This window comes from Ruditapes philippinarum, unplaced genomic scaffold (assembly GCF_026571515.1).
Source record: "Ruditapes philippinarum isolate M1 unplaced genomic scaffold, ASM2657151v2 ctg669_1_1_1_1, whole genome shotgun sequence".
NCBI classification, from domain to species: Eukaryota; Metazoa; Mollusca; class Bivalvia; order Venerida; family Veneridae; genus Ruditapes; species Ruditapes philippinarum.
The window spans coordinates 314,454-331,725 of NW_026859351.1; the positions used below are offsets into that span (position 1 = coordinate 314,454).

The 17,272-nt window shown below is 32.3% G+C and overlaps 1 protein-coding gene across 1 annotated transcript; it reads right to left on the reverse strand.

Moving 5' to 3' along the window:
• Nucleotides 1-12,151: 12,151 nt before the first annotated feature.
• On the reverse strand, nt 12,152-15,038 carry LOC132756198 (fibrinogen-like protein 1). The gene has a single exon (XM_060747209.1). It carries the CDS (start codon nt 14,879-14,881, stop codon nt 13,604-13,606), a length of 1,278 nt encoding a protein of 425 aa, XP_060603192.1. The 5' UTR covers nt 14,882-15,038; the 3' UTR covers nt 12,152-13,603.
• Nucleotides 15,039-17,272: the final 2,234 nt, after the last annotated feature.

A 17,272-nucleotide genomic window follows, 5' to 3' on the forward strand; every position in this document is an offset into this window, starting at 1 on the left:
TCAGGGATTTTTTTTGGCTTATTTTAAAGCCGTTATTGGGTCATATTCCCAATTGAAAATAGTATATTATTTTCCCAACCCACAGGAAAAAATTTTTAATTGAAAGTTACAAAATAAAAATATTGAATACAAATTCTAAAATCTTTGCAAATAAGGGCTTCTTCACTGTAATAGTGCTTAAATGTTTGAAGATGCCATTATAGACAGTTATTGTTTGCACACATTTAATCACTGCAAAATTTCAGTGATGCATTCTTTCCCAATTTTTCAACAAAACACCGCTGAAATTCCCAATTCCATGGGTATGGGTCGTGTTCCCAAAATCCTGAAAAACAATCCTGATTTTATACATTTCTGAAATAAACTTTTACACCAGATGAGTATAATTGCCTGTAAACTTTATAAATCATTATCATTTAAGGTCAATTAAAGAATTAACAGAAAATTTATTCATATTTTCATATATTAATGGAAATTCACAATAATTCAAAAATTGTTTACATGGGTTATCCTTTATCTTATTATAATTGTATGCACCTTTAGCATAAATAAAAGATAAGTGTGTTTGACAAAGTTAAATATTATCATTTGTGCAAGATCATAGTTATTTGTTTCAAGATCTTGCAGGTTGCCAGGGGTGTGATATGTTCTAAATGATGTACAAATAAATTTGCAGTTTTTAAAGTCTGATGGTCATTCTTAACAATCCATAACATATCCCTCCCTTCACTGAGTGACTCATGATATTGATCCTGTGACAGAGTGCACCATCATCCTGGTGCTATAACTTGTTGAACTTAGTTTATGGCAATAAATGCAATATAAATTTGAAAAACACACACTCTAGCAAACCCTAGGATCTGAAAATGGACATTTGTTATTTTTTTAAAATAGATATTAGTGTGCCTAAAGGTCAGAGGAAGCAAATGAAAATACAATACAAAGTTAGATATTCAATAAAAGTCACATCTGAGCGCATGATTTTTAACTAATTTCAGTTTCTTTAAAAGTGTAAATATGTATAAATTGATGTTATTTTCTGGATTTCTACTAAATTTTCTTATGTATTTATAATAGTAACAATCACTTATACTAAATTGATACAGAAAATATTTCTGCAATTGATGAATACTTGGTATATCAACAAACAAGAGCAATCACAGGAGACAGCGAAGCTTGACTAATAAAATACTGGACACAGTAAGGAGGACAAAACTATGAAAGAAAAATCAATTATGTATAATTATGTTTTAAGTTATAGTAAAAAAATAACATTGTTAACATAAATTCCAAGATCAAGGGGAATAATTCTAGAAATAGTCTCGCTAGAGTTAAGAACCTTGTCACACAACATGTGTGTAATGATAGGAATATATATTTTAAGTTTGAAGTCGATACCTTAAAAATGAAAGAAGTTATAATATTTCTTAAAGAAAATCCTAAGTTCAAAGAGAGATAAATCTGTAAATATTACTTCAAGAGTTATGAACATTGTCAAATAAAATGTAATTGATGATAAGGAATAAGTATTTGAAGTTTGAGGTAGATACCTTTAAAACTAAAAAAGTCATAGTAAACAAGAGGGCCATGATGGCCCTGAGGACGCTCACCTGTATAAAGGCACCCGGAGCGGGGCCATTTTAAACCCCAGGGCTTTTATTTGAACAAACTTGGAAGACACCCATTAAAGATGTTTCACGATGTTAAGTTTTTACTACACACATATAATGAAAAACAACGATCTACCCCACTTCCTTCTGCCCCCCCCCCCCAGCAGGGCCAATTTTAACCCAAGGGCTTTTATTTGAACAAACTTGGTAGACACCTATAAGAATATGTTTCATGCTAAAAATCTAACCTCTAGCTCATTGGGTTTTTCGAAAAGAAGATTTTTTAAGTTTTTACTATGCACATATAGTTAAAACCAATGACACCCCTGGGGCGGGGCCAATTTGACCCCAGCGCTTTTATTTGAACAAACTTTGTAGACAATTACTAGATGTTTCATGCTTAATATCTAAACTCTAGCTATTTGGGTTTTTCAAAGAAGATTTTTAAGTTTTTGCTATACAAATATAAGGAAAATCAATAACACCTGGGGCTGGGCCAATTTTGACTGCAGGGCTTTTATTTGAACAAACTTTGTAGACACTCACTAGAAGATGTTTCATGCTTAATATCTAAACTCCAGCTATAAGGGTTTTTTCAAAGAAGATTTTTTAAGTTTTTGCTATAATATATATAAGGAAAATCAATGACCCCCGGGGCGGGGCCAATTATGACCCCAGGGCTTTTATTTGAACAAGCTTGGTAGATACCAATTAGAACATGTTTCATGCTAAATATCTTAGCTCTAGCTCTTTGAGATCTTTAAAAGAAGATTTTTTAAGTTTTTACTATATGCATATAGGGAAAATCAATGACCCCCTAGGGCGGGGCCAATTTTGACCCCAGGGCTTTTATTTGAACACACTTGATAGACACTCATTAGAAGATGTTTCATGCTAAATATCTTAGCTCTAGCTCTTTGGGTTCTTTAAAAGAAGATTTTTTAAGTTTTTACTATATGCATATAGGGAAAATCAAAGACCCCCTGGGGCGGGGCCAATTTTGACCCCAGGGCTTTTATTTGAACAAACTTGGTAGACACTCACTAGAAGATGTTTCATGCTTATTATCTTAAATCTAGCTATTTGGGTTTTTTAAAGAAGATTTTTTAAGTTTTTGCTTTACACATATAAGGAAAATCAATGATCCCTGGGGCGGGGCTAATTTTCACCCCAAGGCTTTTATTTGAACAAACTTGGTAGACACTCATTAAAAGATGTTTCATGCTAAATATCTTAGCTCTAGCTCTTTGGGTTCTTTAAAAGAAGATATTTTAAGTTTTTACTATATGCATATAGGGAAAATCAAAGACCCCCTGGGGCGGGGCCAATTTTGACCCCAGGGCTTTTATTTGAACAAACTTGGTAGACACTCACTAGAAGATGTTTCATGCCAAATATCTAAGCTCTAGCTCTTAGGGTTTTTTAAAAGAAGATATTTAAAGTTTTTTCTTTCGGTTGCCATGGCAACCAGAGTTCTGCATGGAATTAAATTCTTTGAACAATTTTTAAAGGTGACCACCAAAGAAACATTCCTGTGAAGTTTGGATGAAATTGGCTTAGTGGTTTATGAGGAGATGTCATTTAAAAAAAAAGTTTACGGACGGACGGACGACGAATGGCGGCCGGACGCCGAACGAAAAGCGATCACAAAAGCTCACCCTGTCACTTTGTGACAGGTGAGCGAAAATTGAAGTTTGAAGTTGATACCTTAAGAATTGACAAAGTTATAGTGAAAAATATTTTACTGCACCAAAACTTTAATCTGAAATCTGAACGAGGACGCCACCGCCGACGCCGGGGCGAGTAGGACAGCTCTCCATATACTTTGTATAGTCAAGCTAAAAATGTATTTTTCAAGGGTGTAAAGGTATTTATGGCACTGTTTATGTCTGATAAAAAGTAAATGTCATACATGTACTTTAATGTTTACAGTCTAATTAATTTTGTTTATCTTCTATTTTCTTAATGTGCCTTTTCCAATAGCTTAAAGACTGCTTCTGTATGTTGTTTAACTTTTGTCAAAATTTGTTGTTAATCAAACATTTTGTTTGTAACTGTATACATGTATTTGTTAGTTGGCTATTATAGGGAAGACTGGGCATGTCTATGGTGCATCTTTAAATGAATGTCTCTCATCATTATTATCATTATTATTATTATCATTATGTTCATAATTATTATTTTTATTATTATTATCATTATTATCATAATTATTATTATTATTATTATCATCCATATTATCATAATTATCATTATTATTATCTTTTTTTTTTCATTACTATTATTATCATTATTATTATTATCATTATGTTCATAATTATATTATTTTTATTATTTATTATCATCATAATTATTATTATTATCATCATTATTATCATAATTATCATTATTATTATCTTTTTTTTTCATTACTATTATTATCATTATTATTATTATTATCATTATGTTCATAATTATTATTTTTATTATTATTATCATTATTATCATAATTATTATTATTATTATCATCATTATTATCATAATTATCATTATTATTATCTTTTTTTTTTCATTACTATTATTATCATTATTATTATTTATTTTTTTTTTTTCATTACTATTATTATCATTATTATTATTATTTTTTTCATTACTATATAATCATTATTATTATTACTGACAAAGTTTCAACCACACTGTACTATGTTGTGCTTCATTCAAAAAGGGGCTAGATTTTTTTTCTTATCCATAGAACTTAAAGTTTTTTTAGCCCCAAAAAATAAACTAAGAAGAAAAGGTGATGCATACCCCTCACCCTTGGGCCCCCACTTAAAACAATTTTAACCTTTTACCATGTTTTTTATTTTTAAAATAATATTTTTAATCTATAAAAAAAATGCCCCCATATTTAAAATTTTAATTTTTAAAACTTTATTTCTCAATCACATTTTTTTTTGTAAATAATTTTCATATTGGTTTAAAAACATTTTTTTTATTTTAGGGTTTAATTTGTTTGGGAAGCCTATAAGCTTTTTTTAACACACTTTTTAAATTTTCCCTTCCTTTTTAAACCCCAACCCAATTAACCTTTTTGCATTTTGAGTTTTTTAAGTTTCCTTCTCAAGTCAACAAAGACCCGGGGTTTTAACCCATGCGGCAGCGATCATTTTGGGTTTTTTTAGTCCCGACCAATTTTTAAAGTTTACCTTTTTCCCCCATGCCGCCACTTAAAACATTACAGCAGGTAATATTGAAAACAAGAGCGATCAGTGATCACATGCGTCGCCTCATGATGGCCAATTTCATGTTGGGACAAGTTTTGTGACAGACAGACAGAAAGACAGACAGTGCACAACTAGACTTGGTACTGATCATTCCTGTAAAGTTTGGAATAAAATTGCACCAGTAGTTTATGAGTAGTAGTCCGGACACAAGCTTTTGTGTATCTGGGCAACACAGAAAAAAAAAACACCTTTTATCAAAGGGCCATAACTCGACCAAAAATCATTCAACCAAAAAACCCATGCAATATGCGCAAAGGACTTGAGCTACAGATCAATCCCGTAAAGTTTCATTGAAATTGCATTAGTGGTATAAGAGAAGTAGTTCTGGGACAAACTTTAAAAATAAAAATTATTAAGGGGGCCATAACTCTGACAAAAATCATTGAATCGGGAAAAATGCTGACAAACATGCACAACTAGACTTGGTACTGATCATTCTTGTAAATTTTGGATGAAATTGCACCAGTAGTTTATGAGGAGTAGTTCCACACCAGCTTTTGTGTATTCTTTGGCAACACAGAAAAAAAACACCTTTTATCAAAGGGCCATAACTCGGCCAAAAAATTTCATTCAACGGGAAAACCCGTGCAATATGCGCAAGGACTTGAGCTACAGATCAATCCCGTTAAAGTTTCAAAAAAATTGCATTTGTAGTATTAAGAGAAGTAGTCCGGAAAAACTTTTAAAAATAAAAATTATTCAAGGGGGCCATAACTCTGACAAAAAAATCATTGAACCGGAAAATGCTGGACAATATGGCACAACTAGGCCTTGGTTTACTGATCATTCCTGTATAAAGTTTGCGGATGAAATTAAAACCAGTAGTTTATGAGGAGTAGTCCACACCAGGCTTTTGGTGTATCTGGCAAACACACCAGAAAAAAACACCTTTTTTATCAAAGGGCCATAACTCGGCCAAAAAATTCATTCAACTGGAAAACCCGTGCAATATGCGCAAGGACTTGAGCTACCGATCAATTCCCGTAAAGTTTCATTGAAATTGCATTAGTTGTATAAGAGAAGTAGTCCGGACAAACTTTAAAAATAATATTATTAAAGGGCCATAACTCTGACAAAAATCATTGAACCGGAAAATGCTGACAATATGCACAACTAGACTTGGTACTGATCATTCCTGTAAAGTTTGGATGAAATTGCACCAGTAGTTTATGAGGAATAGTCCGGACAAGTTTTGTGACGGACGGACAGACAGACAGACGGACAGACAGACGACGGAGAAGTGATCCCTATATGACACAAACATTGTCCGGTTAATTTAGTTGTTTTCACTATTTTTTTCTCTTATAATGCCCCACTTTGTCGACACATTTTTATGGTCAAAATGTAAAATTTTGTGCTTGATAAGGTAACATTTACCTGTATTAAGAACCCAAAAGCAATTGGGTAAAATTCCATTCTTTCCTATTGTTTTGAATAAAAGTTATAGTGAAAAAACAGTTTAACATCTGATCATATTGTGTCCGGTTATGGTAAGTACATGTGCTAGAAATGATCACAGATATATATATAAACTTATCTATAATTAGCTCCATGGAATGACAAATATACATTTTATTTGGAATTTAAATGCGCTTTGAGCTCCACAACCAAAGTGTCTGTGGGTGGGGTGCATTTGACGCATTGTAAAAAGAGGTGGAGTAATGTAAAACAGTTGTATTTCAACAAAATAAAAATATTAGAAAATCTACCTCTTTCAAAGAGATTTCCAAAAAAATAGAAAATGTCTTTCTACGTCTGCATCGGTTAATTCAAAGCAAAACAGAAGCATGGACTGTAAACGAGGTAAATTGACTGGCCATTTTCAGAGGTAAAATCGGACGGCTACTGATTGGTTTAGGCGGCAAGCGTATTTATATTCCGTGAAACACGTGTTTTATAAACGGAAAAAATATTCCCGACTTGAAAAGTACGGTTAGACAATTTTACTTTCGAAATCACTGAAGTATCAAATCTAGGTTCCCAGCAGGGACCTATAAGTTTTGTACTGTGGCTGAGAAATTAGTTAATTAATTTTGGTGCATTTTTATTAAAAACCTGTAAGTTATGGAAAGGCAATATATGGAAGTCAATATACCACAGGAGCTTGAAATTCTATCAATAATTGCCCTAAAGTCAAATTCCCAAAAATCCCAAACCCCTTTAAAAAAAAACTAGGGTTTTGGATTTTTTGGGAAATTTATTTTTGGGCAATTATTGATAGAATTTTTAAGCTCCCGTAATTCTACATCACACCCTTGGCAGTGAAAAGGCAGCACTGCCCCGTGATGGAGAATCTGAAATTTGGGCAGTAGGTTTAAATTTTGGTTGGTTTAAATTTTATTTTCACAAAATTACCCCCCCATTTTCATTGCCCATAAAAAATATTTTCCATTGAATGGAAAATAACCCGTAAGGTTTAAATTTTGGAAATCGTTTTTTCCCCGTTTTTTAAAACTAGTTTGAGCAAAGTTAAAAGTGACAAGCCCTTCCCAAAAAAAACCCTGAAATTTTTCTGTTTTTTTGTTCAAAATAATTTTCAAATTTTTAAAATAAATCAGGGGTTTCCTGTTATCAATTTTTAGACGTTCATCCATTGGAGTCACGCAAGCCAAATATCTACCCGTGAGTCTTTTCTTGAAAGTTTTACAGACGCTCAATCTTTGTCCGGTCGAAGAAAAAATGCTGCCGTTGTAGGCAGATTCATATTATAAAATGCTGCCGTCGATAGCAGAAATACCATGAAAGTGGCTAACATTCTGACAGGAAAATCAATTTCAATCTTCTATCAATTCCTCTTTTCTTTGCGTCCTTTTAATCGGAATTGAGACGTTAAACTATCATTTCTAATATTTTCTCAAGATTAGAAAAGTTATTTTAATGCGGTATGTGCATCGAAAAAAGCTTTTTAGCCAACATGCCAGTTACAATACAAAAAGTGATGATTTAGTACGACAAAATTGCACTATAAATAGAGTAATGAACAATAAAAACTTCATTTTTTATATTCATGCTGTGTGCTTGATCTGTTGTTGGTCTGTCAGTACATGCATACAATACTATATAATATTTCTTAAAGTTTAGCAGCGCACTTCCCATTTTTTTAAGAACATAACGCGCAAATTGGCATATTGCAGCAAGTAACTTCTGTAAGGGATATGCATTTGCTCTATTGGCCGTTTATGTTCTTAAAAAAAGGAAGTGCGCTGCTAAACTTTTAATATACATTATTAGTATTGTATTGGCAATGTAACTGATAGACACAACAGATCAATCACAAATGCATGAATAGTAGAAAATTGAAGTTTTTCATTTCATTTCTCTATTTTATAGTGCAATTTGTCGTACTAAATCATCAATTTTTGTAATGTCTATATTTGATAACAGGAAATCCTGCCGTTACAGCTTACTTAATTCAAGTTTTAACGAATATCAATGTTCTATCGATTTTTTCTATTTCACGGTAATTTTTGACTTATCGCTGCCATTTTGGATTCTGATACCTATGTGTTATACGCGATCTGATTGGACGTCAAATTTGGCTCGTCCAATCAGATCGCGTATTTCAACCCAGGTATCAGACTGCTAAATGGCTACGACAATTCAAAAAATACCGTGATTGAAACAGAAAAAATCGGAATGATAGTGATATTCGTTAGACTTGAATTAGATTAAGATGTGGGAATTCTAGTTCTTTTTATTAATGTTAATGAATGATGCAGCGAAATTCCTGCCGGAATGCGCCTCAGTCACCGAAAAACGACGATTTCCCGTGTTCCACATTGTTTGGCAAATGAACATATAGTAGGCTTTTCACCTTTCTATAACTTATAAATTTTGATAGTGGAAATTTTTTTTTATATAATTTCATCGGTCCCTTTTTTATTTTGGGACCTTAATTTGTAAACCCAAATGTTTTAAATTTTTTTTTTTCAGGGGTTTTAGTAGGGGTTTCCCGGGGGCATTTTGGGTGGGGTGTCCAAAAACCCGATACCCGCCCCTGTGGAAAAACCTATGAGGGAGGAATCCTTTTCCCCCTTTTTACACGCACACGGTTTCAGTTATTGCCCCCTTTTTGCCCAAAAACTTTTTTACAGTTTACATTTTGGGGGGTGATTTATTATACAAATTTGATTTGGAGTCCCCCTTTCCCCTTTTTCCTTTCCCAAATGAAAATTCCCCTTTTTTTGTATTATTAAAGAAAATCCCCGTTTAACTTGGGGGAAATTTAAAAATGACCGTTTAAAATCCATGTTCAAAAGAGATTTTTTCAAAAAAAATGAAAAAAAAATTTTTAAATTCCTTTATATGTGTTTATAACTTATTTTAAAATGAAATTTTGATCTATTTTCATGATTTTAAATTGACCAAAAGTCGGTTTTTGATTCAAAAAACTTTCCGGGGACTGAAAAAAAATCTAACCCTTTGGTTTTGTTTGAATAATTTTTTTCACAAAATGAATTTTTATTTCAACAAAATTAAGCTTTTTGTGGTACTTAAAAAGGGTGCTTTTTTATGCCCAGAAGCTAGCAAAAAAACAATTAAAAAGGGGAAATAAAACAAAACAAGACTGGGAAATTTTTTAAATAAATTATCTTTTTTGATTTTTTACCATATGATACCCGGGGAAAAAAACATTTTTTTATTTTAAAATTTATAAAAATTTTTAAAAAGGAAAACAAAAATCAGTTTTAAGACTTTTGCCACCCCTAATCAACCCTTTTCGAAAAAATTTGGTTTTTTCTTTAAATTTTTCGGGGCATTTTGTGTAAAAAAATTTCCCTTTACTGAAGTTTTTACTTTTTTAAAATTTCATTTTTTGATTTTTAAAAATCACAGATTTCCCAAAAAGTGTGTTTTTAAAAATTTTTATTTTTTAATTTAAATAATAATATAAAATTTAAAATAGGTTAAATTTGGAAAAAGGCCCCTTAAATTTTGGTAGGTGTGAAAAATTCCCCATTTTAAAATTGGGCCTTCCTTAATTTTTTTCCCAAACCCCGGCCCATTTGTTCCTTTTGAAGTGGCGGCCCTCTTTAAAAACAAAAAGAAAAATGCACCTAGGTAAATAAAACACATAACCATTTAATTTTAAAATTTTTCTTTTTTAAAAATGAAGGAATTTAATTTAAAATGAGGAAATGTCGAAGGGGGGAAACCCAAAATTATTTCACGCAAAAAACCCCTTTTAAAGGAACTAAAGAGGAAGGAATAGAGAAAAATCTTTTTTTGCAAATTAAAATTTTCAAAAAAGTTTATGTACCCAACATTCCCTGATAATAAAAATTACATGTATTTCTAAGTAAATAACTAATTTTCATGCCCAAGGGTTTACGTGAATGGGAAGTATGTTTTTTTTTCAATTTTTAAAGGTTTCCATTTTATTTTTATTTTTTTAATTTACAAATTTAATTTCTTTTTTTAGAGATTTACATTCAAAAAAAAAAAACTTTGTGGGAATTTAAATTTTTTATTTTTCCTTGCAATTCGGGAAAAAACATTGTCAGAAAAAATCTATTCCTTCCTTCTTTAAACATGAAATGGAAAATTCTCTTCAATTACCAAAGGGCTTTGTAGGGAAAATTTTTATTTTTTAATTTTAATCTTTTGATTTATTCTATATAGGCCAAATTTTTAATTTAACAAAAAAAAAATAAAATGTCTCCTCACCCCCAAAACCCGATACTTAAAAAGAACCCCGGCCAAAAATTTAATGGGGTTCAAACTATAAAGTAAAAAAACCAAAGGGGGTTATTTGAAATTTTCAAAATGCCTTAATTACATTTTACTTAACTCACATATATTTAAAAAAAGAATAAAATATAAATAAACTGAAAAAACAAAGGCCCCCCCCCTGAATACTATTTACACAGAGGGAAATTTGCATTGTAAACTTTGACCCCTTTTTCCCCAAATTTTACAGACCGCCCAAAAGCCTCAAAAAAAGCCCTCAATTTTTTTGTAAGATATAAGAAATTTTTTAAACCCGGGTTTTTTCTAATGGGACTGCATTTCGGTGGCCCTTTAAAGGGGCCTTTAGAAATATTTTATTTTCCATTGTGGGGCACGCGACAGATTTTCTACCCTTTCGCACGCATAATACTTTCGGCCCCACCCTTTTAAAGAATTTCGAAACGTAGGGGCTATCTCGTGCGCATGTATAGTAGCTATTACGTGCGCACGTAGTAGAGCTCGCGTGCCCACGTGATAGATAACATATTTCTGATGTCCCCTCTATGCCACCGTACATGCAAGTTACAATTGGGCAAAATTAACCATCCGTCGAAATGTAAATAATCAGCATTGTAAGTTCTATGAATTCAACAACCATAGACAATGAACTGTTATTTCTTGTACTGAAGTTTATATAGAATTATTGGAGCAATGCAAATATCATTATTTTATTTTACGGTGTTCTGTCCTAGACACAAGGTCTCATAACATTTGTCAGGTACTTAATGATTAATTTTCGTATGAGCAAATAACAAAATAAGAAACAACATTGTGGTTCAATTATCAACCATTTACATTATATAGGTAAGGAAGCCTAGTAGCTTGTAATCAAATCACTCGTTTGGTTATGTAACCATCTCTAAATCAATGAATGTCCATTATGCCTCAGAAATACTTTCATTTTTATTTTTCAAAAGGTTATTGTTGTTTGTTTGTTTGTTTTTTAACGTTCGGTTATATTTTTTAGAAAGTTATTCATCGGCCAGTTACCTGAGCCATATTTTACTTCTACATGTATTTATTTTGGTAATAAGTACAGATATATCGATTTAGTATTTTGAATACAAGTCAAAATACTACTTTGTTTACATTTTGCTACTTTTATGACCCATTATTTTACATTCAGCACTTTCTTTTTCAGGGGATTTTTGATCTAATATGTACCCAAAAGCCCGGAAAAGGCCCCCCTTTCAACCCCTTAAAAAAAAAAATGGAAAAAAAAAAAATTCCCCCGAAAAATTTAAAAAAAAAAAAAAACCAAAAAAAAAAAAATTCCTTTTCATGAAAATTCCCAATTTTAAACTTTTCCGTGAATTCCCTTTTTTTAAAAAAACGGAAATTTACGAAATTTATATCGCCTTCCCTGAATTCACGGGCTAATTCAAAGAATTCACATTTCAACTTTCCCAAATTTACATTTCCAACTTCGAAAATTTACAAATTTAAATTCACAAAATTTAATTTCTAAATTCACAAATTTTAACTTCACGAAAATTACGAAATTTTAACTTTGAAAAATTTACGGGTTCAAATTCATGAATTCACGATTTCAACTTCACGAATTCACGATTTCAACTTCATGAATTCACGATTTCAACTTCACGAATTCAACTTTGTGAATTCACGATTTCAACTTCGTGAATTCACCAATTCAACTTCACGAATTCACGATTTCAACTTCATGAATTCACGATTTCAACTTCACGAATTCAAGATTTCAATTTCATGAAGTTGAAATCGTGAATTCGTGAATTTGAAATCGTGAAGTCATGAAGTTGAAATCGTAAATTCTTGAAGTTGAAATCGAGAATTCATGAAGCTGAAATCCGGAATTCATGAAGTTGAAATGCCCCCACCGGTCTTTTGTAAATATGCCCTTAAACTATTACCCAAACATTATAAAACTCCTATTTGCCATTTTTACAAAACAAACTATTCATTCGTTCCTGAGGCATAACATACATTCAATTCATAAAATGAATAGCTCTACAATTTACAAAATATGTATTTGTATTGTATGGAAACGAAATAGTACTTTTCGTGAATTTATCTTTTTGATTTGAAAAGAAGGATTAGAAGCATAATGAAGTCGTATTAAACAGGTAATACGTCCTTGTATTAACGGCTTCATGTGTATATTATACACATGTAGTAGCTGCAGCCAAATATATGCTAACACCCCTTATATAGTTGATCGTAGAACCTTTCAGATATTCCATAATTCAATCTATATTGGTCATCACCAGCATAATGTTCTTATTTGTGCGACTGAATAATTAGTAAGAGCTGAAATCAACATATTGATTTAAAGTGACGATTATTTTTCGACAAGAGAAGCTATTCTTCATGATTTCATCTTAAACATGAATATTATTAGAATTTATTATTTCGTATTAAATGTAGACATTCCTTTATTTATTCTGTTCATATTTTCCTAGAAATATGCACTCGAGTGACAGGACTGTTTAATAGGGGAATAAAGCGAAGCGATTTGGAATGATAAATATGCAACGAGTTCTATTTAATATATTCAAATTATTGCAATGTGCTTAAATTTAACAAACTTTCAAAAGTTTTTAAGTAAATTGTTTTTTAAAAAGTATTTCTCGATACTTAATTGCTTTTGTTAATTTGGAATTTAGAAGTGTTTTATTTTATATTATGTTACATCATTTTACACTTCTTGTAGTTTTTGTTTTATCCTACAAGACATTTGTCTAAATATAAGGCACTGTCTAATTTTTCAATTAATTTCTGCCAATATGCGCTGTAAAAAATAATAAATTTACAACAGTTGTTCAATTTATGCATATTTAATTGTCTAATTGTACATTTTTTCAGAACTAGTTTTCATTATGTAGCATTAACACTGCGTGATTGTTTGCATTAACATTGCAAAAATGTATTTGTGAACATTCATTCATTAGACACATGTACAGGCGAAGATGTATTATTCCAAAGTTTATGAATCTCGATACTTTTACAAAATATTCAATTAGATTAAGTTGATCGTAGCTTCATCTCGACACGTTTTAGTGAATACCTAAAAGATTCTTTCCAATGATACCATATTACACCTTTCCCATGTGGTGAACCCGACCCATGGTAGTAAAATCCGTTGAGATTTGAATAGTGACAGCCTAACAAATACCACCATGCACCTCTGTAATCCTTGGCGCAATTGCCATTGTACGGATCATTATCCCTGTCTACTGTAGAAAATGCCATTTTGTTATGACTGGAGAGAGAATCGCCAGCATTTCCACTGTACCCACTCACTTCAAGCCTATACTTATCAACTTCTCCATGAACTTTGAAATGACTGTATTTAGCATAAGCCTTATTACCTTCAAAGTCCTCTATATCTATACGTAACTCGTGGTTACCATGTTCTGTAAGGACATGTAAATTATCGTTTCCTAGCCAAAACTCGTACAATAAATCTCCAAATCCAGTTTTGTAGTTATCCCATGTGCGTTCAAAATCGACATTTCCATCTTCACGACGCTGAAAAACTATCCAACCTCCCCCATCGGTAGTTTGGTCACAATAAACTTTCAGACCATTATTGAGCTGATAAATACCACTAACGAACTGACGTAATAAATCTACGCATGATTCTATCCCGATAGCCTTATGATTCTTTGATACGTCTTTCAACAATTCTATTTCGTTCTTCATTTTCTTCAGTTGTGCATGCACAAATTCAGCATTTAAAGAGGTCATTTGCCCAAATTCAGCCTTTAAAGAGGCAATTTCATTTCTATATCCTTCTTTTATCGTATCACATGTGTCTGCCAATAAAGCTTGGCCATTTATCAGATTGTCTCTATTTTGATCAATTTCACTTTTTAACATTTTTGTCATTTCTTCAAATTTATTCTTGTGATCACTAAATACATTTTTTAAGGAACTTATCAACCTCTCAAGATCCTTTCGGTTCTTGTAGCTCAACAGTTTCTCTGCAGCCATTCCTTTAACCAGGTAACTAAGTGAGTGTCCATCTGTACTAACAATTGAATTTTTACAATTGTTTACATCCACGTTTGTACTTGTCGAAAGTAATGACATGTTCATTGCTCTGAATTTCTTGTCGAATTCAGAAAATTGAACAAAAATTTCATCGATTTCAAGACGTCTTAAATGATCCACCGTTTCCAGAGCAACCAATCTAGCTTCAAGACTATCAACTTTTTTTAAGGCATACTCAAAACTAAACAATGAACACTGTCTAATTAAAAGTAAGAACAAAGAAACTTTTACAAACGAAAGTGACATAGTTTTTCTTACTGATTAAACGAAAAATCGTCAAAAAGTCCGAATGGTTTATCTTATTCCTCACAATATGTTTTGCGTTTTATTTGTGAAAATAAATCTAGATGAAATAAATGTTTAACAGCAGTCTTTTCTCCTATTGCTTGTCTCAAACATTATATTAAGTAGATTTGTTTTGCTCATGCAAGGCCTATTTATTGGAACAATTGAAATAAAAGGCCAAATCTAAAATATCATTTTTTATTGAATGACATATTCGCAAAAGCACGGAAGAAAAAACTTTATTTGTATAGGCTTTTAATGAATTTCAAAATGTGTATTCCAGTTTTTTGACTTTGTATTTGTTCCAGCTTTGACATGCATATACAATGAAACAGTTTTTACTGAATTGAAAAACAGAAACATTATCAATTCGTCTTTTTTTGCAAAACGGTTTTCACATTGATTGACAAGTATCAGACAAATGCCATGTTATATATATTTGCAAACATTGCTGACATAATTCTTTCAATAACTGACTTAATTGAACAATAATAATAATAATAATAATAAGAAGAAGAAGAAGAAGAAGAAGAAGAAGAAGAAAAAAGAAGAAAAGCAGTATTATTTACTCACAACAGCTGACTAAAGAACCATTTTGCCTATTTTCTGAACGGAAATAGTTTTTTAAGGAACGCAATTGGCACAAAAGTCTTTAATTCTTAATCGAGGTATTCCATTTTTGTCCTATGTGTATATAAATACAATAAATGTAACTATATGTACATACATAAACGTGCCTGAAAAAAGGAAAGGTAGGACATCTAGCGCCTCTTTACCAAGTGTAACATGAAAAAAATGTTAAAAGAGGCCCGGCCTTATGTTTTACCCTCGTATTTCAAGCCGTCGAGTTGTTTACGAAAATTATGTAAGGTTTAAATGATGTAGTTCACAAGCTTTTGATTTCAAGTGGAATAAGAAACTCGACTTGAAGTTGCCGTATAATTAAGTAGATATATATGAATGTTTAAGTGAAGCCAGATGTTTGTTTCGGGATGTATTTTTTTTCTTCTTTTTTTAATAGGCATGTACTTAGCCTAGGATTCATGCGTTGATATTTTTTGCTTATTCATAACATAAGCGATATTTACGGGGGCACAAAGGTGACATGTGTGTTTTTATTTATCTCGTGGCCACGAGATACTATGTCGTGGCCACGAGTTACTAAGTCGTGGCCACGAGTACACGAGATACTATGTCGTGGCCACGAGTTACTAAGTCGTAGCCACGATATACTATGTCGTGGCCACGAGTTATTAAGTCGTGACCACGAGATAGCTATGTCGTGGCCACGAGATAATTAACCAATCAGAATACACTATATATATTATGATTTTTTTTAACTTAACAACTTACTTTTACATACAACATAACTGTAATCTTTGAAAATACTGAAAGATATTCACTTTGAAATTGTCTTTTGGATCATATTAGAAAGTCACCTTCCAAGGCCCATCAGACATTGATTTGACTATAGCTCTTTTGTTGGGACAATTTTGGGATCGAAATGGTCAGTTTGTACGTACTACGGCCTGTTTAACCTTGTTGTCATACGATACAAAATGAGAATGGAATAAGCTTCCTGGTTTATTTTATTTGGAAAGGGACATTGCCCATGGACAGTAGATAGCCTATAAGGTATAGTCCTTGTCTGATGAATAATTTAGAAGGAATAGGCCCTGGTTTTTATAACCCAGAAAGATCATTGCACCTGATCAGTAGATAACATCTAATAATTTCGAGGTCATTGGGTCAAAAATCAGGGTCACAGTGACGCTAAATGTTGAATTATTGACCAGTCAATAAGTAGTATAAATGGCACTTTTACAGGCATCGTCGGATACCCACGATTGATAAACATGTCACATAACATGCAATCATCGTCGGATACCCACGATTGATAAACATGTCACATAACATGCAATCAATGATAATGGTTCGGCCGTGGGTATCCGACGATGTTTTACAGGCTGTGAAATAGGGGAATCCTTTTACTATAGCACATGTCTAGTTAATTAGGGAAATTCATATAAATGGTGTAATCTGATTGGTTATAGTAACTCGTGGCCACGACTTAGCTATCTCGTGGCCACGACTTAGTAACTCGTGGTCACGACATAGTATCTCGTGGCCACGAGTTAGCTATCTCGTGGCCACGACTTAGTAACTCGTGGCCACGACTTAGTAACTCGTAGCCACTACTAAGTAACTCGTGGCCACGACTTAGTAACTCGTGGCCACGACTTAGTAACTCGTGGCCACTACTAAGTAACTCGTGGCCACGACTTAGTAACTCGTGGCCACGACATAGTATCTCGTGGCCACGACTTAGCTATCTCGTGGCCACGACTTAGT

Coding starts and splice junctions, on each gene's coding strand:
- LOC132756198 (XM_060747209.1), bottom strand. CDS start 14,881: ATGTCACTTTCGTTTGTAAAAGTTTCTTTGTTCTTACTTTTAATTAGA.